Raw genomic sequence first — 24,010 nt, forward strand, 5'->3', positions numbered from 1 at the left:
TATGGTAGAGAATTCCACAGGTTCACCACTCTCTGGGTGAAGAAATTCCTCCTCATTTCTGTTCTAAATGGCCTACCCCTTATCCTTAGACTGTGACCCCTGGTTCTGGACTCCCCGACCATCAGGAACATCCTTCCTGCATCTAGTCTGTCCAGTCCTGCCAGAATTTTATAAGTTTCAATGAGATCCCCTCATTCTTCTAAACTCCAGCGAGTACAAGCCCAATCAGCCCAATCTCTCCTCATACGTCATTCCTGCCATCCCAGGTATCAGCCTGGTGAATCTTCGCTGAACTCCTTCCATGGCAAGAACATCCTTCCTCAGATAAAGTGACCAAAACTGCACACAATATTCAAGATGTGGTCTCACCAAGGCCCTGTACGACTGCAGCAAGACATCCTTGTTCCTGTACTCAAACCCTCTCGCTACGAAGGCCAACATACAATTTGCTTTCTTAACCGCCTGCTGCACCTGCTTGCTTACCTTCAGCGACTGGTGCACAAGGATACCCAGGTCTCGTTGCACTTCCCCTTCTCCCAATCTATTGCCATTCAGATAATAATCTGCCTTCCTGTTTTTGCCACCAAAGTGGATAACCTCACATTTATCCACGTTATAATGCATCTGCCATGCTTCTGCCCAATCACCCAACCTTTCCAAATCATCCTGTAGTTTCTCGGCATCCTCCTCACAGCACACACGCCCACCCAGCTTTGTGTCGTCTGCAAATTTGGAGATATTACATCTAGTTCCCTTGTCTAGATCATTAATATATATTGTGAATAGCTGGGGTCCAAGGACCGATCCCTGCGGTACCCCACTAGTCACTGCCTGCCACTCGGAAAAAGACCCGTTTATTCCAACTCTTTGCTTTCTGTCTGCCAACCAGTTCTCCATCCAAGTCAATACCTTGCCCCCAATCCCAGTAAATGTCTCACCATTCACTGCAAGTGACAAAGACACTTCCCAGGTAGCAGGCAAAAATGGACAAGACGGAAAAGTAGTGCAAAGAAATGAATTTATGTGCGTCATAAATAGAACTGAAACTTTGGCAAACATCCATGCGCATAACCTTGTGTATCTACGATTGTGTCTATTTTCTTTTACGAGTGCTTCTACGAGGTGCAACCCATGTGGCTTCAGCAGAGGTAGAGGCAGGCTGCTCACTTCCCTGCTGCGACTGCTTTGATACTTTTGGTGGACATCCTCTGGGTTATAAGGCCCATGAGGGCCCCACTAAAGACTGCTCTTCCTGCAACAGTGCAGGGGCAGACTCAGCCATCGGGATCCGAGGCAACATGTGGGGCTCTGACTGAAGGGGAGACAATGGGGAGAAGTGGGTGCGCTTTGAGAAGAGCCCCCACTTCCATGTCCCCTCTCACCATCATCTCTCTCATGGATCACCCGCACTTCCCTGCGAGCAAGAAGCTGGAGAGCACCTTGTTGCACATCAGTGGAGCCATGAATGCCCAAGTCTACATTAGTATCCCTCCTAGAGATGAGCTCAATGAGTGTCTGCAATCTGTTGTTCACAGCAAGCATGTTCTCGTTGGACTGGCGCATGAGCTGCTCCGTGCAGGTGGCCATCCTTTCCATGGAACAGCACATTGTCGCCATCGCCTATAAGATGGTGGTGCTCATGTTGGAGATGGACTCCTCCATTCTCTCTACAATCGCACACATCGCGGCTGGAAAAGCTGCCCGAGCCTCGCACATTTGTTGCTGCTCCTCCAAGATCACCCTCTTTGTCTATGGCCCCCGAGGTTCAGCATCTGCATCCAACTGAGCAGAGCTTGGAGCGTCCTGTGCCCTCCGGTGAGGTCTCTCCACTGCTGTCCCTGTCTCCACCATCTGCTCTTGCTCACTTGTGATCTGTGAGACACCAGGTGACAAACACTACTTTATGTCTTGCAGGACCCACCGTGTCTGCGCTGGTGCTGGGTGCGCATGGGTCTGCTGATGGTGCACCCTCAGAGAATGAAACTTCCTCTGAGGAGTCGTCTTCCTCCTGCGTCTGGACAGTGGGGGGTGGAGGGGAACTTGATGGACCTGTGGGAGAGTAAAGACATGAATTAGAAATGTAATGCTAAGAATGTGCAACGTTACCATTATGCACATGATGACATTTCACTGGCTGCTGACTTCATGAGTGACTTGTATACCATGTGGCTGTGTGAGATTTAATTCTGTCACTAGGTTGCTGAAGGTCCCCCTCTCTCTCTATCTCCCACCGCCAGCAGCTCTGCAACTCTATTGATTTCTTGTGCCTCCTCCTCTGCTGGAGTCAAGTTGGTGAACATTGGGGGGCCACCTCCAGTTCGTTGCCTCTCCCTGTTGTTCTGGGCTCTCTTCTCTAGCAAGGAAGGAAAGAAGAGAACTTTAAGTGAGAGTGAGGAATGAGTGTAAGGAATGGATGGCCTACATCTGTAATTATGAGGGAGTGGGTTGACATTGCCAAATGGCCTCATTCTATATTGTTACTTCCTCTGATTGCACTAGGATGAGGGCGAGTGTCAGTGATGGCTAGTCAGATGGGGATGTAAGTCGGTGCATTGAGAGTGAGGGATGGGTGCACCTTGTAAGGTAGGTTGGTGTGAGGATTGACGTGCAGGAGTAGGCATGGGAAGGCTGAGTGATGGGGTTGGGGTGACACGCACATCATGTTTTAGTTGAATGTAGCATTGCACTCATCTTTCCTGGCCTCATGAGATCATTAAATCTTTTGCGGCACTGGATCCAGAACTGCCTGACAACACCCCTGCTGCTGACCTCCTCCGCGATCTCCAGCCATGCCCTCTTGGTCTCACTGAAAGGTCTCTTGCGTCCATCCCCAGGGAACAGGATGTTCCTGCGTGCTCAAAATCCCTGCAGCAGGACTTCCAGGGAGGAGTCGGAGAATCTGGGCGCTGTCTTCAAAAATCTTTAGGGGGAAAAATTCGGTATCAACCATTTTGGAGCGCTAACATCGCCTGGGCGCTAACTTTAGTGCCCGGTGCTAATTAGCGTCGCGACCGCGAAATTGAATTTTAGTGCCCCAAGAGGGAAGTGGAGCGCAAAATCAAGTGCTGCACACTTCTCTTAGGGTGCTAACGTCGCAGTGTAGGGGTGCTACCTTCAGAGCGCTAATCAAGTTCTGGCGTTGTCAATTAGAAAGTCGTTAGACAGACTGGCACCTTCCAGTTCTTAAAGGGGAGGTTCAATCATGCTGCACAGCCTCTCTATGATCATTGCTGCTTGTGAACTGGGCCTGCAAGGAACTGCAAGCCTTCACTCAAAGAAGTCATGGCTGATCAGAGGCCCAGGGAGAGAACTCGCCGGTTCAGCGACCATGCCTTGGAGGCTCTGGTTGCGGCTGTGGATCGCTGATGCCCAGACACTGGCAGGAGGCCATTGCCACAGGAGTTCAGAAGGATGTGGGGGAAGGTTGCCCAGTACATCTTGTCCAGAAGCGTGGTCCAAAGGACTCCCACCCAGTGCCGCAAGAAGTTCAACGACCTCACTCGGGTGGTCAGGGTGAGTACATGCTTCAAAAACCTCGACATCCCACCATCTCAACTTCACTCTGTGCACACACAGTATAAACCGCCACATCCCCAACACTCACCCACCAACTATGCCCATCTACTAAAAGTGACATGCACATCTCACGCCTTGCATACATTAACAGCTATTCAACTATGGTAGGCACACCTGCCAAACACATAGCTGCACACTCACTCACACGCTTTCCTTTTTCTAGCAGGCCAAGATTGCTCGTAACAGGAGGGAGCAGCTATGAACGGGAGGAGGTGAGGCGGACCTGCACCCCCTCACATAGCTGGAGGAGTGAGTGCACAGCATTATCGCAGCCCAGGTCGTGGGCGTTGTGGCAGTCAGAGAGGTCGATCCCCTTGGGGACAACAACGGTTCTTCACCGCTCCCTCTTCTCTCATACCACTTACCCCTCACAACACAAGCCTTTCCCACTTTCTATCAAAGTATACTGTCTTCATTTCTTGCTCCCTTCCTGCCCCCCTCCCCTGACATTAAACCCACTCTTGTGCCTTAATGCTTTCAGATAATCAGCCACCATCTGACCAGCCTGTTCCTCAGCCTCCCAGTGGCAGCGGCGCGGGAGAGGAGGAGGAACACCAACTGGATTCTCACTGCCTGTGTCTCCCGAGGGCGAGACATCCGATAATGGGGCCACGTGGTCGCTGGAGGGGAAGCTAGAAGATGGGTCTAATGTGGGTGAAGCTCCGGGACCCAGTGGGCTGCAGCAACATCATGGGGGAAGGGAGGCTTGGGGGCCATCTCCCCGGGTGAGTTCGCGCACGAGTTCTGCTGCACAGGACTCAGATGAGGACCTTGATGTGGAGGCGATGACCACACAGGTGATGACCATGCATACTGAGCTCATGGGTGCAATGGCAAGGGTGCCCGTGAGCATGGATGCACTGGCTAGGAGCGTGGAGGAGTCTGCCTCCAGCATTGCACTCATCTCTGCGCAAACCATCGACCCCATCCATGGCACTTTGCAGAGGATGGTTGACTCACAGAAGACTGTGGGGACCTAGACCTCATGCCGCGTGTCATGGATAAGGTGGCAGCAGCCATAGCAGCACAGGCCGAGGCAATGCAAAGGCTTCGTGCTGTAATGAAGTCAGTAGTTGGTGATATCCAATCTCAGACTGCTCTCATGCAGTCTCAGATTGATGCCACGCAAGAACTGACTGCTGCCATCGTCGCTGGGTCGCACACTGTCCACCGGGGATCTCACGGTGCCGCAGCAGGTCAGCAATCTGTGCTCGAGCAGATTGCTCCAGATGCTGAGGTTCTGCCCCGGGAGAGTGGCAGTGTGTCGGTCAAGCAGGAAGTTGCTGTCCTCTCTCAGGATGACAGCATTCCTGCTCCCATCACTGCCACTCCGCCATTGCACTTGCCACAGCCTGTAACCCAGCCATCCCAGACTGCTGCCGCCCTTGCTGAGTTGGTGCAGTATGCAGCCGGGCCCACCAGACCCAGAGTTGGTCGAGGACATCCTGCAAGGCCATCTGCAGTCTCTTGCTCCCAGACTCAGCAGCCACTGGGCCACATTACGGAGGAGCAGTAGGGTTAGGAGGGGGGAATTGCAATGGGGAGGGAAATCATTGAAGAAGGCCCAGTAAATAAAATGTTAATAGCAAATGGGGGGAGCATGTGTACAAAGTTGATGTGTTTGTAAATATATTGTTCAGTTTGGTAAGAAATAGTTCAGTTTGCTAAGAACCAGTTGTGTTTGTTCATAAATTGTTTATTATTGGTTGTGTTTGATAAGAGAGAGTTGTGCAGAATAATAAATGTTTATTTCGATGTAGCAAATTTTGTGATGTTTCTCATTTGAGCTTTGCCTGGTGATAGGAGCTGCGAGCTGGTTGTAATGATGTGGTTGTTCTGCGCAAATGCCATCTGCTCTCTCATTTATTGGAAGCGCTGAGTAATGAGGTGTTCACGAACGGCCCTTGCAGAAGCAACATTGAGTGGCTCCCTCCTACGTTGATGCTGCTCCTCCTCCTCTTCATCCTCCTCCTCCTCCTCCTCTCCCTCTTCTTCCTCCTGAGGTGGCCCTGCAATCCCTGGTGCCAATGGCTGGACCCTCAGAATGGCCAGGTTGTGCAGCATGCAGCACACAATGAAAACGGAGACTCGATCAGGGGAGTACTGCAGGGCTCCTCCAGAGCAGTCAAGGCAGAGGAACCGTTGCTTTAGCACACCGATAGTCTGCTCGATCAGGTTCCTGGTGGCGCTATGGCTCTCATTGTATGCGTGCTGAGCTGGAGTGTTGGGGATGTGGAGGGGTGTCATCAGCCCATCAGCCAGGTGGCGAGTAGATAACCCTTGTCTCCGAGCAGCCAGCCATGAGCTTCATGTGGTGGTTGGAACAGTGCTGGGACACCGGTCTGTCGCAGGATGAATGCATCATGGCTGCTGCCAGGATAACGGGCATTGACAGCGAGGATGCGCTGTCTGTGGTCGCACATCAATTGAACGTTCAGAGAGTGGTAGCCTTTGCGGTTGCGGAACAACTCTGCATTGTGATGAGGTGCCCTCAATGCCACGTGGGTGCAGTCAATGGCGCCCTGAACTATGGGGAAGGCCACTATCCTTGCAAAGCCACATAAGCGTTCATCCTGTTTCTCTCTGGTCATGGGGAATGAAATGTACTCCCTTCTCCTTCTGTACAGAGCATCTGTGACCTCCCGGATGCAGCAATGGACGACGAACTGTGAAATGTTTGCAATATCCCATGTTGAAGCTTGGAAGGAGCTGCTGGCGTAGAAATTGAGAGCAACTATGACCTTAACTGCCACTGAGAGAGACGATCTGGTCCTGAGCTGAGGCTGGAGTTCTGGCTGCAGGAGGTGGTAGAGCTGTGTGACCACCTCCTCGCTGAAGCGGAGCCTCTAAGGCGCTGCTCCTCTGACAGATGAATGTAGGAGAAATGCTCCCGGGAGGGTAAGGCCTCCTGTTGAGAGTCTTGTTGTCCCTCCTCCCTCTGGCCATGTTTTCCAATCTTTCTCTCCACCTCCGCTGCCTCCGACGGTGAAGCTGGAGTGCGAGGTCCCGTGCCAGTACAGCCCCCATTAAGTGTTGGAAATGTTGCAATAAGACAAATGAACCTGATAATTTTTCTCAGGAGCAAAACTCCTTCAAGCAGGAAAACCTCAAATAGGTCAAAACGCCTGTCTGCTTCTGTCAAAGTGACAAGGCAGCATTGTTTGCTGCCAAAAAAAACCAGGAAGTGCATGCCTTCAAATAACATTCTTGCAGCTCCCAGCTGACTGCCAGCCGCCTCCTCTACCTGTCGTTGCTAACAGCAGGTGCTGAAAATGAATTTCCAGTCCGGGGCGCTACCGGGGCGATGCGCGGCTGGATGACGTAACGATCTCTGGGCGCAGGAAATCGTGGTAGTCGTGTTTAGCGCCACCGCAAACCGCCACGTGAATTTCACCAGCAGCGCTAACATCGCCGTGCCTGGGAGGCGCTAACCAACCGAATTTCTCCCCCAAAATTTAATGTGGCCAGGGTCCCTTTAAGGATCCCGGCTTAAAACGTGTCATGAATGATGTCACCAGACTCGCTCCATCTCATTGGGCTGGGTAACGCGATGGGTGGGCTTAGTAGGCTCCATTAAGGTAAGTTCATTTTCTACAGCGTGATGGAGCCAGTAGCGGGGCTGTGACACGCCACGGACAGCAAGGTAAGAAAAATTCCGGCCCAAGTGTAGTTTTCAAGTGAAACAGGGTTAGAGGGCAGAAGACAATTGGACTAGTACATGTAGATGTAATTTTATTGCCATTTTAAAGTCATACATTCTGGTCTTGTTTTTATCTTTCCTTTATACGTTATGTCCATATTTATAATGGAAAATGCCCATGTAAACTTGTCACACTGTAATTACACCCTCCTGCCAGCGGTGACATAATACTTCCTCCACTGGAAGAGTATGTAATTACAATGTGACAAGTTTACATAGCCAGTTTCCATTTCAATGGACATAGGAAATTAGAATGGAAACAAATGACAGAAAATGTAATATTTGTAATATTACGCTAGTTAATCCCATTACAACGGGGAGTCAAAACCAAAGATAGTCTTCAAGGTAAGAGGGATTAGAGGGTGGCAGATAACTGGACCAAGGCATGCAGCTGTAATTCAATCCCCATTTTAAAGTTCTGCATTCTGACTTCTGTATTTCCAATGTAAATTCCTATGCCTGCATTTATAAAGAAAACTACCCATCTAAAATTGTCATTTTATTATTACATTCTCTCTCAGTGGTGGTACGTCTTCATGCCCCCTGCTAACCTCTCTTCAGTATGTACTGCTTTAGCTCCAGGTAGGCAACTCACTATCTTATAGGTGTTGTCTTTATGATACACATGGCTATCCACTTTCCGAAGCAAAGGCTTCCCTACGACTGGGACCTGGGGGTGCATATTCACAAATCCTTGAAGGTGGCAGGGCAAGTTGTTAAGTCAGTTAAGAAAGTGAATGGGATACAGCAGCAGCAGCGGCGGCGGCAGTGCGGACCTGGGAGGAGCGGCCAAGCGGCAGCGGCGAAAAAAGGAGAGCCCGAGGCACAGGTAGGCTTACCAATTTCAGAGCACCGAGAGTGGGAGAGAGAAGTAAAAAGTAATCGAAGTGTGACGTCACCAGAAAGCAGGTAAGTGATTGGTTGGTGAGTATTTCTCTCTTTCTCGTTTTTTCCAAACTTAAATTTTGTGGTTTATAGTTTCTAGGGTCTCTGATGTGCAACAGGGACTGCTGTTAAACAAGGGCCCTTGAGTATATCATTTAATTGTAGAGTAATTGGTGGGGTTGATTTGATTTAATTAAATTTAAATTAATTAAAGGGTAAGTCACGGCAGCACAGCTCGGCGCCGTGATATGCTCCTCCTGCACTATGTGGGAAATCAGGGACACTTCCTGTGTCCCTGGCAACAATGTGTGTGGGAAGTGTATCCAGCTACAACTACTGGCAGACTGCATTGCGGCGCTGGAGCTGCGAATGGATGCATACTGGAGCATTCGCGATGCTGAGGACGTCGTGGGTAGCACGTTTAGGGAGTTGGTCACACCGCAGGTAAAGGCTGCACAGGCAAGAAGAGAATGGGTGACCATCAGGCAGAGTAGTAGGCGCAGGCGGGTAGTGCAGGGGTCCCCTGAGGCTATCCCCCTCTCAAACAGATATACCGCTTTGGATGTTGGTGAGGGAGATGGCTTATCACAGGAAGGCAGCAAGCAGCCAACTTCCTGGCACCATGGGTGATTCTGCTGCACAGGACGGGAGGAAAAAGAGTGGGAGAGCTATAGTGATAGGGGATTCTATTGTAAGGGGAATAGATAGGCGTTTCTGCGGCCGCAAACGAGACTCCAGGATGGCATGCTGCCTCCCTGGTGCAAGGGGCAAGGATGTCTCGGAGTGGCTGCAGAACATTTTGGAAGGGGAGGGTGAACAGCCAGTTGTCGTGGTGCATATAGGTACCAACGATATAGGTAAAAAACGGGATGAGGTCCTAAAAGCTGAATATAGGGAGTTAGGAGGTAAATTAAAAAATAGGACCTCAAAGGTAGTAATCCCATGTGCGAGTCAGAGTAGAAATAGAAGGATATTTCAGATGAATACGTGGCTAGAGGAATGGTGCAAGGTGGAGGGATTCAAATTCCTGGGACATTGGAACCGGTTCTGGGGGAGGTGTGACCAGTACAAAACGGACGGTTTGCACCTGGGCAGGACTGGGACCGATGTCCTAGGGGGAGTGTTTGCTAGTGCTATGGGGGAGGGTTTAAACTAAAATGGCAGGGGATTCGGAACCTGTGCAGGGAGACAGAGGAGAGGGAAACAAGGATAGAAGCAAAAGACAGGAAGGAGAATGTAGTGTCCGTGTGTTGATAGAGACACTGAAGACAGGAGTTGGTTCATAGGTGTTTACTAAGCAAAGTCTGGGGGGGGGTTCTAACGGATATACACAATATACAGGCTTATATAGCCCGAGTGGCCATTACCGGCATTACAGCACACCTGGGACTCTTAAAGGCACATACACTACAGAGAAAAGCAAAAGTGGCAGTCAGAGTAATCAAGGGTTTAAATCAAACATGGCCACAGTAAATAATAATTCTAAAAGGTCTAAGAGTGTTAAAAAAACAAGCCTGAAGGCTTTGTGTCTTAATGCGAGGAGCATTCGTAATAAGGTGGATAAATTAGCTGCGCAAATAGATGTAAATGGACATGATATGATTGGGATTACAGAAACTTGGCTCCAGGGTGACCAGGGCTGGGAACTCAACATCCAGGGTTATTCAATATTCAGGAAAGACAGGCAAAAAGGAGGAGGTGGGGTAGCATTGCTGGTTAAAGAGGAGATTAACACAATTGTAAGGAAGGATATTAGCTCTGATGATGTAGAATATCACAGAGAAATCACAGAAATCACAGAAATCTCACAGTACAGATAGAGGCCATTTCGGCCCATCGAGCCTGCACCGACACATATCCCACCCGATCCCCGTAACCCCTACACCAACACATATCCCACCCTATCCCCGTGTATTTAATCCCCCTAACACTAAGGGTCAATTTTTATCATGGCCAATCAACCTAACCCCGCACATCTTTGAACTGTGGGAGGAAACCGGATAAATATGTATGGGTAGAGCTGAGAAATATGAAGGGACAGAAAACGTTAGTGGCAGTTGTATACAGACCCCCAAACAGTAATGCGGAGGTTGGAGATGGCATTAAATGGGAAATTAGAGACGCGTGCAATAAGGGCACAGCAGTTATCACGGGTGACTTTAATCTACATATAGATTGGACTAACCAAATCAGTAACAATAATTTGGAGGAGGAATTCCTGGAGTGTATATGGGATGGTTTCCTGGACCACTATGTCGAGGAACCAACTAGAGATCAGGCCATCTTAAACTGGGTATTATGTAATGAGAAAGGAATAATTAGCAATCTTGTTGTGCGAGGCCCCTTGGGGCGCAGCGATCATAATATGATAGATTTCTTCATTAAGATGGAGAGTGAAGTATTTGACTCAGAGACTAGGGCCTAGAAATTCAGTGGGCCTTGCGCCCACTTAGCGCCTAAAGAGGTCTTTTGCGCCGGCGGGGTGGTAGCGCGGAAATTGAGTGCAGCGGTATTGGCGGCGGTAGCCGTTAGCGCTGCGCCGGGACCGATGACGTCATCGGTGTGCGCAGTGGCCCGTAACGCCCCGAAACTGCGCCGATCCCCATATTTATTTGTGGCTGCCTCCTCCGAAGCGGGCGCAAACAGCGACCAGAAAACGGGGCCGTCCTGCTGCCATAGTGGGGCGCTTTAAAGCGGAAGGTGCGGCCGGCCGCTTTTTCGGCGGCCGCCTGCCCGCACCTCCTTCCCCGGCCTCCTCCACCCCCCCCCCCGCGGCATTGCCGGCTGGTTTCCGTGGAGCCCGGCACTTCTCCGTTGTGCCGGGCTCTTTTGCCGGCACTCGCGATCGGGGCTCCGGCCGTTGCAGGCACCTCCCCCTTAAGAGAAGGAGGAGGCCTGCAGTACCGCAGCCTGCCGCACCGGGTGGCGCTGCGGCAACTAGCGCGCCGATATTCAGTTGCAGCGCCCCAAACGGAGGCGGGCACACCCTGGTATAGCGCCCGCTTCCGAATTGGGGCGCAGAAGACGAATATACGGCGTGCGCTAATGCCTCCCCGCCCAGCGCTAACTTTTGGCCGCGAGCGAGCTGCCCACGCCCAAGTGAATTTCTAGGCCTAGGGTCCTGAATTTAAATAAAGGAAACTACGATGGTATGAGGCGCGAGTTGGGTAGGATTGATTGGGGAATGTTACTCAAAGGGTTGATGGTGGATAGGCAATGGCAAACATTTAAAGATCGCATGGATGAACTACAGAATTTGTTCATCCCTGTTTGGCATAAAAATAAAACAAAAAAGGTGAATCAACCATGGTGAACAAGGGAAATTAGGGATAGCATAAGATCCAAGGAGAGGACATATAAATTGGCCAGAAAAAGCAGCAAACCTGAGGATTGGGAGCAGTTTAGGATTCAACAAAGGAGGACAAAGGGATTAATTAAGAGGGGGAAAATAGAGTATGAGAGTAAGCTTTCAGGGAACATAAAAACTGACTGCAAAAGCTTCTGTAGCTATGTGAAGATAAGAAGATTGGTGAAGTCAAGCGAAGGTCCTTGCAGTCAGAATCAGGGGAATTTATAATGGGGAACAAAGAAATGGCAGACCAATTAAATACATACTTTGGTTCTGTCTTCACAAAGGAGGACACAAATAACCTCCCAGAGATGTCGGGGAACATAGGGTCTAATGAAAGGGAGGAACTGATAGAAATCAGTATTTGTAGGGAAATGGTGTTAGAGAAATTGACGGGATTGAAGGCTGATAAATCCCCAGGGCCTGATAATCTACATCCTAGGGTAGTTAAGGAAGTGGCCCTAGAAATAGTAGATGCATTGCTGGTCATCTTCTAAAATTCTATAGACTCTGTAACAGTTCCCATGGATTGGAGGGTAGCTAATGTTACCCCACTATTCAAAAAAGGTAGTAGAGAGAAAACGGGGAATTATAAGCCTGACATCGGTAGTGGGGAAAATGCTAGAATCCATTATAAAAGATGTAATAGCAGAGCACTTGGATAACAGTGACAGGATCGGACAAAGTCAACATGGATTTACAAAAGGTAAATCATGCTTGACTAATCTACTGGAATTTTTTGAGGATGTAACTGGTAAAATAGATAAGGGAGAACCAGTGGATGTGGTGTATTTGGACTTTCAGAAGGCTTTCGAAATGGTGCCGCATAAGAGATTAGCGTGTAAAGTTAAGGCACATGGGATTGGGGGCAAGGTACTGACTCGGATAGAGAACTGGTTGGCAGACAGGAAGCAAAGAGTTGGAATAAATGGGTCTTTTTCCGAGTGGCAGGCAGGGACTAGTGGGGTACCACAAGAAACGGTCCTAGGACCCCAGCTATTCACAATATATATTAATGATCTAGACGAGGGAATTAGATGTAATATCTCCAAGTTTGCAGACGACACAAAGCTGGGTGGGTGATTGGGCAGATGCATGGCAGATGTGGATAAATGCGAAATAACAACAGAAAATGCTGGAAAAACTCAGCAGGTCAGGCAACATCCGTGGACATAAATGCGAGGTTATCCATTTTGGTGGCAAAAACAGGAAGGCAGATCTGAATGGCAATAGATTGGGAGAAGGGGAAGTGCAACGAGACCTGGGTGTCCTTGTGCACCAGTCGCTGAAGGTAAGCATGCAGGTGCAGCAGGCGGTTAAGAAGGCAAATGGTATGTTGGCCTTCGTAGCGAGAGGGTTCGAGTACAGGAACAAGGATGTCTTGCTGCAGTTGTACAGGGCCTTGGTGAGACCACATCTTGAGTATTGTGTGCAGTTTTGGTCGCCTTATCTGAGGAAGGATGTTCTTGCCATGGAGGGAGTGCAGCAAAGATTCACCAGACTGATACCTGGGATGGCAGGAATGACGTATGAGGAGAGATTGGGTCGATTGGGCTTATCCTTGCTGGAGTTTAGAAGAATGAGAGGGGATCTCATTGAAACTTATAAAATTCTAACAGGACTAGACAGACTAGATGCAGGAAGGATGTTCCCGATGGCCGGGGAGTCCAGAACTAGGGGTCACAGTTTAAGGATAAAGGGTAAGCCATTTAGGACAGAGATGAGGAGGAATTTCTTCACCCAGAGAGTGGTGAACCTGTGGAATTCTCTACCACAGAAGGCAGTTGAGGCCAATTCATTAAATATATTCAAGAAGGAGTTAGATATATTTCTTAAGGCTAAAGGGTTCAAGAGATATGGGGAGAAGGCAGGGACAGGGTACTGAACTTGGATGATCAGCCATGATCTCATTGAATGGCGGAGCAGGCTCGAGGGGCCGAATGGCCTACTCCTGCTCCTATCTTCTATGTTTCTATGTTTCTATACTTGGCTTTGTAAATAGGGGCATTGAATACAAAAACCTTTAGAAATCACTGGTTAGGCATCAGACTAACAATCCTGGGCACCACACTTTAGGAAGGATGTCAAGGCCCTGGAGAAGGTACAGAGGAGGTTTACCAGGATGATACCAGGGATGAGGGAGTTCAGTTATGTGGCGAGATTGGGGAAGCTGGGATTGTTCTCCTTAGATCAGAGAAGATTAAGGGAAACCTAATAGAGATATTCCAAATTATGAGGGCTTTTGAAAGAGCGAATAAGGAGAAACTGTCTCCTCTGGCAAGTGGGTTGGTAACCAGAGGTGACAGATTTAAAATAGTTGGCAAAAGAACACGAGGGGAAATGAGGAGAAATTATTTCACAGAGGATTATGATGATGTGGAATGCACTACCTGAAAGGGTGGTAGAATCAGATTCCATAGAAACTTTCAAAAGACAATTAAACATGTACTTGAAGAGAACTAATTTGCAGGGTTATGGGGAAAAAGCTGGGGAGAGGGACTAAATTGTACAGCTCTTTCAGAGAGCCGGCACAGGCACGATGGGCCAAATGGCCCCCTCTGTGCTATAAGATTCAATGACTGCAATCTCTCTGCTGGCCATAACAAATGGAACCAAATACATGCAATGGAGTCATAGAGTCATAGAGTTATACAGCACAGAAAGAGGCCCTTTGGCCCATCGCTTCCGCGCTGGCCATCAAGCCCTGTCTAATCTAATCCCATTTTCCAGCATTTGGTCCGTAGCCTTGTATGCTATGGCATTTCAAGTGCTCATCCAAATGCTTCTTGAATGTTGTGAGGGTTCCTGCCTCTACCAACCTTTCAGGCAGTGAGTTCCAGATTCCAACCACCCTCTGGGTGAAAAAGTTTTTCCTCAAATCCCCTCTAAACCTCTTGTCCCTTACCTTGAATCTATGCCCCCTTGTTATTGACCCCTCTACTAAGGGGAAAAGTTCCTTTCTATCTACCCTATCTATGCCCCTCATAATTTTGTATACCTCAATCAGGTCCCCCCTCAGCCTTCTCTGCTCCAAGGAAAACAACCCCAGCCTGTCCAGTCTTTCTTCATAGCTGAAGCGCTCCAGCCCAGGTAACATCCTGGTAAATCTCCTCTGCACACTCTCCAAAGCAATCACATCCTTCCTATAGTGTGGCGACCAGAACTGCACACAGTACTCCAGCTGTGGCCTTACCAGCGTTTTGTACAACTCCATCATAACCCCCCTGCTCTTATATTCTATGCCTCGGCTAATGAAGGCAAGTATCCCATATGCCTTATCCACCTTATCCACCTGTTCTGCTGCCTTCAGGGATCTATGTACATGCACACCAAGGTCCCTCTGATCCTCTGTCTTTCCTAGGGTCTTACCATTCATTGTGTATTCCCTTGCCTTGTTAGTCCATCCAAAATGCATCACCTCACACTTTTCAATGTTAAATTCCATTTGCCACTGTTCCGCCCATCTGACCAACCCATCTATATCGTCCTGTAGCCTGAGGCTTCCCTCCTCGCTATTTACCACCCCACCAATTTTCGTGTCATCTGCGAACTTACTGATCATACCTTTTACATTCACATCCAAATCATTAATGTAGACCACAAACAGCAAGGGACCCAGCACCGATCCCTGCGGTACCCCACTGGACACAGGCTTCCAGTCACAAAAACAACCTTCCACCATCACCCTCTGCCTTCTGCCACTAAGCCAGTTTTGGATCCAATGTGCCAAGGCACCCTGGATCCCATGGGCTCTTACCTTCCTGACCAGTCTCCTATGCGGGACTTTATCAAAAGCCTTACTGAAATCCATGTAAACCACATCCACTGCACTACCCTCAACCACACACCTCAAAAAATTCAATCAAATTGGTCAGACATGATCTTCCCTTGACAAAGCCATGCTGGCTATGCCTAATTAATCCTTGCCTCTCCAAGTGGAGACTAATTCTGTCCCTCAGAATTTTTTCCAATAATTTCCCTACCACTGATGTTAGGCTCACTGGCCTGTAATTCCCTGGTTTATCCCTACTACCATTCTTGAATAATGGTACTACGTTAGCTGTTCTCCAGTCCTCTGGCACATCCCCTGTGGCCAGAGAGGTTCTGAAAATTTCTGTCAGAGCCCCTGCAATCTCCTCCTTTGCCTCACATAGTAGCCTGGGATACATCTCGTCCGGGCCTGGGGATTTATCCACTTTTAAGCCTGCTAAAACCGCTAGTACCTCCTCCCTCTCAATGCTAATATGTTCATTCAAGTATATCACAGTCCCCCTGCCCGATTTCTGTGTCCACATCGTCCTTCTCCATAGTGAACACAGATGCAAAAAAATCATTTAAAACCCCACCTACATCCTCTGGCTCTACACACAGCTTGCCACTTTAGTCCCTAATGGGCCATACTCTTTCCCTAGTTATCCTATTGCCCTTAATATACTTATAAAACACCTTAGGATTTTCCTTTATTTTGCTCGCCAGTGTTATTTCATGGCCCCTCCTCGCTCTCCTAATTTCTTTTTTAAGTATCCCCCTGCACTTTTTATACTCCTCTAGGGCTTCCTCTGTCTTTAGTCCTTTGTGTCTGCCAAAAGTCCCCCTTTTTGGAGATGGCCAATACCAATGATCTTTCCAAAGCCAAGGTGGAATAAAGGATTATGTAGCTGTATCAGAACTGTAATGTCAGATGCCAAGTCTTATAATTGCTGACATGAGACAAATCTTTCCATAAAGCATGCTGCCCTCATCCAAGGGCATCCTAGAACTAATTCGAGATTTACGTAATTTGAAAGCATTAACTGAAATAGGTACTTCAAGAGAATTGAGAGAGCCAAAACAACAATGTCGAATGTTCCAGCTGGAGCCCAGGCATAGATTGATTATGTAAAGACATGTTTGGAATAATGAATGTCAATTATGGGAACAGTATGTCAACAAACACTTAAAGGTGTCAGTTGAACAGCAGAAGCTTTTTCAAATAAAATTTTAAAGAGTAATAGAAGAGCATTCGGGCAATTTATTTTATTAATTTGTTCATGGGATGTGGGCATCACTGGCAAGGGCAGCATTTATTGCCCATCCCAAATTGGTCTCGAGAAGGTGCTGATGAGCCGCCTTCTTGAACCGCTGCAGTCCGTGTGCTGAAGGTACTCCCACAGTGCTGTTAGGAGGGGGGTACCAGGATTTTGACCCAGTGATGATGAAGGGACGGCGATATACTTCCAAGTCAGGATGGTGTGTGACTTGGAGGGGAACTTGGAGCTGATGGTGTTCCCATGCGCCTGCTGCCCTTGTCCTTCTAGGTGGTAGAGGTCGCGGGTTTGGGAGGTGCTGCCGAAGAAGCCTTGGCGAGTTGCTGCAGTGCATCTTGTGGATGGTACACACTGCAGCCACAGTGTGCCAGTGGTGGAGGGAGTGAATGTTTAAGGTGGTCGATGTGGTGCCAATCAAGCGGGCTGCTTTGTCCTGGATGGTGTCGATCTTCTTGAGTGTTGTTGGAGCTGCACTCATCCAGGCAAGTGGAGAGTATTCCATCACACTCCTGACTTGTGCCTTGTAATGGTGGCAAGGCTTTGGGGAGTCAGGATGTGAGAAGAATACCCAGCCTTCTGACCTGCTCTTGTAGCCATAGTATTTATGTGGCTGGTCCAGTTAAGTTTTTGGTCAATGGTGACCCCCAGGATGTTGATGGTAGGGGATTCGGCGATGGTAAAGCCATTGCTTGTCAAGGGGAGGTGGTTAGATGGACATTACCTGGCACTTCTGTGGCGCGAATGTTACTTGCCAATTATCAGCCTAAGCCTGAATGTCGTCCACGACTTGCTACATGCGGGCATGGACTGCTTCCCTATGCAATCATCAGCGAACATCCCCACTTCTAACCTTGTGATGGAGGGAAGGTCATTGATGAAGCAGCTGAAGATGGTTGGGCCTAGGACACTGCCTAATTGACCGGATTGGATTTGTCCTGCTTTTTGTGGACAGGACACACCTGGGCAATTTTCCACATTGCCAGGTAGATGCCAGTGTTGTAGCTGTACTGGAACGGCTTGTCTAGAGGCACGGCTAGTTCTGGAGCACAAGTCTTCAGCATGACAGCTGGGATGTTGTGGGGACCCATAGCCTTTGCTTTGAGATATATAGGATGAAGTGCTAAGTTTTTTTAGAACATTATTTTTTTATTTTTAATAACAGGAATGCACTCGTTCAAAAAAAACTTGTTTCTTAAATATGTACATTACATAAGTAATTAATTTGTTAAAACCAGATGTATCCCTTGCCTTAAAAAAGATTGTAACTGCGTACGGAATGAACTCCACTATACTGCAAATCATTGGGGGGAAAATTGAGTCGCGCCCCCTTTGGGGTGCTAACTTCGCCGGGGCACTACTTTTAGTGCCCCAAAAAAAAGGTATGATCAGTAAGTTCGCAGATGACACGAAAATTGGTGGGGTGGTAAATTGCGAGGAGGAAAGCCTCAGGCTACAGGACGATATAAACGGGTTGGTCAGATGGGCGGAAAAGTGGCAAATGGAATTTAACCCTGAAAAGTGCGAGGTGATGCATTTTGGACGGACAAATAAGGCAAGGGAATACACAATGAGTGGTAGGACCCTAGGAAGTACAGAGGGTCAGAGGGACCTTGGTGTACATGTACATAGATCCCTGAAGGCAGCGGAACAGGTAGATAAGGTGGTTAAAAAGGCATATGGGATACTTGCCTTCATTAGCCGAGGCATAGAATATAAGAGCAGGGAGGTTATGATGGAGCTGTACAAAACGCTGGTGAGGCCACAGCTGGAGTACTGTGTGCAGTTCTGGTCACCTCACTATAGGAAGGATGTGATTGCTTTGGAGAGGGTGCAGAGAAGATTCACCAGGATGTTACCTGGGATGGAGCGCCTCAGCTATGAAGAAAGACTAAACAGGCTGGGGTTGTTTTCCTTGGAGCAAAGAAGGCTGAGGGGGGACCTGATTGAGGTGTACAAAATGATGAGGGGCATAGATAGGGTAGATAAAGAGGAACTTTTCCCCTTAGTAGGGGGGTCAATAACAAGGGGGCATAGATTCAAGGTAAGGGGCAGGAGGTTTAGAGGGGATTTGAGGAGGAACTTTTTCACCCAGAGGGTGGTTGGAATCTGGAACTCACTGCCTGAAAGGGTGGTAAAGGCAGGAACCCTCACAACATTCAAGAAGCATTTGGATGAGCACTTGAAATGCCATTGCATACAAGGCTATGGACCAAATGCTGGAAAATGGGATTAGCTGGACAGGGATTGATGGACGGCGCAGACACGATGGGCCGAAGGGCCTCTTTCTGTGCTGTATAACTCTATGACTCTATGACCCCGCGGCCAAAATTCATCAGTAGCGCCCCAAGAGGGAAGCGGGGCGCTACTGGAAACGTCATGCCACCCTCTTGGGGGGCTGCGAGGGAATATCGCGGTGCTATGTTCTGCAGCGCGGTACTGCAGGCCTTCCTCCCCTTATTAAAGGGGAGGGGCCTAGTGCAGCGCAACCCGGGGTCAGCTGAACCACCTGGGATCGGAGTGCCGGCAAAAGAGCCCGGCATTCAAGAGAAGTGCTGGGCTCACAGAGCGCAGCCAGCACTCTGTGGGGGGGCTGGTCAGGAGGCCAGCGACGGCAACAGGGGCAGGTGCTGGCAGGCGGCCAGCAACAAAATTGGCCGCCCGGCACCTCGCCTTTAATTTGCGTTGCCCCGGCCGCAGGTAGGCCCCACTGACCCCGTCGGACATAGCGTCCGGCGGTAAGTCAGGGGGCGCTACCGAAGATCACGGCCGGAGTGCAAGCGGGGCGCTGCGCAGGGCGATTACATCATTGCCGGCGGCGCAGCGTAGCAGGGCATTAACGGTTACCGCCGCCACTAACCTCCCGTTGAATTTTGCTTTTAGGGCACGAACAGGAGGCGCAAACCAACCGAATTTTTAGGCCATTATCTCTCTTCTTCCTCCCACCCCAAATCAAAATGATTCGGAATTCACCATCATAGGTTCTACTACGCCAACAGCCAGTAATGCCTACAGGTTTACTGCACTGCTAGATCATGTAAGACACTGTTCAGGGATGATTAATTTTACAGAAGATAAGGAATGAGGTTTCACTTCCATCATATCTAAGTCTCTGTACCCATTATCAGATTAATAGTGGTCTGATAACAAAAAATCCATATAATTAACTTAGTATCTTTATTTTGCAATACTTACCAAATTGAAAAAGTTGCGCCGAATTTGTCGTATAACACCAGGGAAGGTTGGCCGCAATAATTCTTGATAACTTGATGGCCAAGAGCGGTACTTTTGGTCCCTTTCCAGGTCATTGATCCACTAAAACAAAAAGAAACAGGACAGTAAATATGCTCAAGATCCACTAATACAGTTGTTTCAATGAAACTCTCAATATTGGACAGCTAATAATTTTAGGGGAGGGAAATTAGTGGGAACAGGCATCCCAGATTGTTCCCATGCATTTCTTGGTAACTCAGCCCAACATCACATTGGCAGAAGCCTTGTTTAGATGACCTGCCTGCTCCACTGGTCAGAGAAGGGTGCAAGGTGTGAAAGGGGCTCCTAAAGTTATATATATGCCAAACAGGGTATGGGTAGCAAGTGTCCTTCTCTGTAGGATGTTAGTTAACCAGTTGGATTTTCATAACAGTCCTAGAACCTTTGTGGTTATTTTTCTGGTGCTAGCTCACAATTTATTAGATTTATTGAATTCAGTGTAATAATTTACCATGGTTTGATTTACACACATGGGGATCATTTTCAACTTCAATGCCTGGGTGGTAACTTGGCAAAGCAGAACACCAGTCTTTGTGGAAACCACCTGATTTTAATCCAATTGAAATCAAACTACTTCAGCTAAAAAAGCTACTCCTGTTTTGAAAAAGGGTTCACCCGAAACGTCGACTCTAATTTCTCTCCACAGGTGTTGCCTGGCCTGCTGAGTTTTTCCAGCATTTTCTGTTGTTACTCCAGCTAAATGCTGAGCTGATAGCAATCTCATGATCCAGGCATCTAATACTAACAATTACATTTTGAGAAATGTAACAGGAAAGAGTGCTCTCCACCTCCCACCAGGACCAAAGAAGAGTCAATTAGTACTGTTTGGTAAAAAGAGGCTTTCGAATCATAGAAATTTACAGCACAGAAGGAGGCCATTTGGCCCATCGTGTCTGTGCCGACTGTAAAAGAGCTATCCAGCCTAATCCCACTTTCCAGCTCTTGGTCCATAGCCTTGTAGATTATGGCACTTCAAGTGCATATCCAAGTACTTTTTAAATGTGATGAGGGTTTCTGCCTCTACCACCCTTTCAGGCAGTGAGTTCCAGACCCCCACCACCCTTTGGGTGAAAAAGGTTCTCCTCAACTTCCCTCTAATCCTTCTACCAATTACTTTAAATCTATGCCCCCTGGTTATTGACATCTCTGCTACGGGAAGTAAGTCCTTCCTATCTAGGCCACTCATAATTTTATACACTGCAATTAAGTCTCCCCTCAGCCTCCTCTGTTCTAAAGAAAATAACCCCAGCCTATCCAATCTTACCTCGTAGCTAAAATTCTCCAGTCATGGCAACATCCTCGTAAATCTCCTCTGTACCTTCGCTAGTGCAATCACATCTTTCCTGTAGTGTGGTGACCAGAACTGCACACAATATTCTAGCTGTGGCATAACAGTTCAAGCATAACCTCTCTGTTCTTATATTCTATGCCTCGGTTAATAAAGGAAAGTATCCCACATGCCTTCTTAACCATCTTATCAACCTGTCCTGCTACCTTCAGGAATCTGTGGATATGCACTCCAAGGTCCCTCTGTTCACCTACACTTCTCAGTATCCCACCATTTATTGCTTATTCCCTTGCCTTGTTAGCCCTCCCCAAATGCATTACCTCACACTTCTCTGGATTGAATTCCATTTGCCACTTGATATCTTCCTTTAGTCTGCAGCTTTCTTCCTCACTATCAACCGCATGGACAATTTTTGTATCATCTGCAAACTTCTTAATCATGCCCCCTACATTGCTAATCATAGCCCTTGCCACCCAGTAGCCACCCTCTAGTTTGTCAGTGTCTCAAATGCAAATGGGACAGCGGACTGCCGCAGAATGAAGGCATCATGACTGCTGCCAGGATAAAGGGCATTGAGCTGCATGATTTACTTCGTATGGTCGCACACCAGCACATGTTGAGGGAGTAGAATCCCTTTTGGTTGCGCAGTTGACACGCGGCACTTGCAGAGCGACTTGCGTGCAGTTAATGGCACCCTGCACCATGGGGAAGCCTGCAATCCTCGCAAAGCCGCATGCTTGCTCCACCTGCTGGTCTCCGGCAAGAGAAAATTAAATGTATTCAGCTCTCTTGGAATACAGAGACCTCCCTTATGCAACAGTGGACAGCAAACTGGGAGATGTTGCAAATATCATCTGCTCCAGGCTGGAAGGAGCCCGACACCTAAAAGTTTATGGCCACAGTGGGAACAGTGATCACAGTATCATAAGGTTTAGATTAGCTATGGAAAAGGACAAGGAGCAACATAGAGAGATTGGGGAGAGATAGAGAGAGGGACTGGGGAGAGAGAGAGAGAACAATCTAGAGTAAAAATACTTAATTGGAGGAGGACCAATTTCAGTGGGTTGAGAATAGATCTAGCCCGGGTAAATCGGCCTCTTACACTGTTACAACGAGGCTCAATGTAAGCTCGTGGAACAGCACCTCATCTTTCGATTAGGCATTTACAGCCTTCTGGACCCAACATCGAGTTCAACAATTTCAGACCATAACCTCTGGCCCCATTTTTACACATGGCAGCTGTTGATGATTCTGCCATTCCCATTTACACCTCTTCTAGAATCATATTTTGTTTTTTAACTTGTCCCATTGCTATCTCCTTTTGCCTTGCACCATCATCCCTTTTGTGTTTTAATCTCTCCTGCCTTCCACCTGATCACAGACCTTCATTTTTGTTCTTTCCTCCCCTCTTTCCCTGCCCCTGCACTTGCTTAAAATCTGTTACACCTCTAACTTTTTCCAGTTCTGACGAAAGGTCATTGACCTGAAATCTAGGGGGTGATTTTATCAATGGGGACGTGATGGAGGCGTGACTGCTGCTTGTCGGGTTTTAGTCCCGCCTCCATTGACGGCCGGCCAACCCACACTATTTTCCCCTGATTGATCTTGTTAAGCCCGCTCAGCGGGCTTAGCAGGCCAATTAAAGGAAAGCCGGTGACAGAGAACGTCAGTGTATGACGTTTCATTTGTCAAGATTTTTTGACAGATGAATTGTCATCGTTTGACGGCTCTGTGAAGCTGTCAAACACTGACAATCTGTCTTCTAAGTTGTGTCCTTTACTGAAGACTCAATTAAAAAGCTTTCCTGAGCAGAAAGCAGAAGGCTGCTGCAGCGGCCATTCTGCTTTCTCTACCAGTGAGATGAGGCAGCTCCGCAGCCTAAAGGGATGAAGCCTGGAGGAAGAAGCAAAGGTAAGTAAACGTATTAAAACACTTTAGACTCACCTCACACACTTACCTCTCCACACTTGCACTCATCACTCTCCTGCACACCGGACATTTAGGCCCCTCCGACCCCCGCAGACCCACGGCTCGCCTCGCGAGGTTCGGAGCCATCGGGAAGCCCACACTTTAGGTGGCAAAATAGGGATTAGCCAAAAAACTGCCTGTTAACAGGCAGTTAATTGGCACTAATCCCCTTCCCGCCTTGAGGTACCCGCCTCCTGGGAAGATGGCACGGAGGCACATTGGGGGCGGGATGGGTACCCGCTCCCAGATTCTGTCATTTTCCCGGCAGTCCCACCTCCATACCAGGCCTCCCCTGGGCTGGCAAAATCGCCCCTGCTAACTCTGTTTCTCTCTCCGCAAATGCTGCCTGTCCTGCTGAGTATTTCCAGCATTTTCTGTTTTTGTTTCAAATTTCCAGCATCCGCAGTGTTTTGCTTTTGTATTAGAGAAGCTGGGGTTCTTCTCCTTCGAGCAGAGAAGGTTGAGAGGAGATTGGATAGAGGTGTTCAAAATCATGATGGGTCTATACAGAGTAGATAGAGAGAAACTGTTCCCACTGGCAGAAGGGTCGAGAACCAGAGGACACAGATTTAAGGTGATTGGCAAAAGAACCAAAGACGACACAAGGAAAAACTTTTTACGCAGCGAATGGTTTGGATCTGGAATGCTCTGCCTGAAAGGGTGGTGGAGGCAGATTCAAACATGGCTTTCATAAGGGAATTGGATAAGTACCTGAAGGAAAAAAATTTGTAGGGCTATGGAGAAAGGGCGGTGGAGTGGGACTAGCTGAGGTGCTCTTGCAGAGAGCTGGCACAGGCTCGACGGGCCGAATGGCCTCCTTCTGTGCTGTAACCCTTCTATGATTACTACATCCACCTTTATCAGTGCAGGAAATACTTACAATATACATGTTAGAGGCTAAAAAAATGTCTTTAATGGCTTTCATCTGCTTGTTTTTGTGAGTAAAT

At 48.3% G+C, this 24,010-nt stretch overlaps 1 protein-coding gene across 3 annotated transcripts in view; it reads right to left on the minus strand.

Moving 5' to 3' along the window:
* Nucleotides 1–24,010, minus strand: part of LOC147124141 (UDP-glucose:glycoprotein glucosyltransferase 1-like) — a 149,232-nt gene that overhangs the window by 100,249 nt on the left and 24,973 nt on the right. For all 3 annotated transcript variants that reach the window (XM_085982723.1, XM_085982715.1, XM_085982731.1), the window contains exon 3: nt 19,730–19,849. In XM_085982723.1, coding sequence (XP_085838849.1) covers nt 19,730–19,849 — 120 coding nt within the window. The remainder of the gene's footprint in view (nt 1–19,729; nt 19,850–24,010) is intronic.

Source organism: Somniosus microcephalus, chromosome 1, assembly GCF_052327205.1.
Source record: "Somniosus microcephalus isolate GS21.2 chromosome 1, FLI_Smic_1.0, whole genome shotgun sequence".
NCBI lineage: Eukaryota > Metazoa > Chordata > Chondrichthyes > Squaliformes > Somniosidae > Somniosus > Somniosus microcephalus.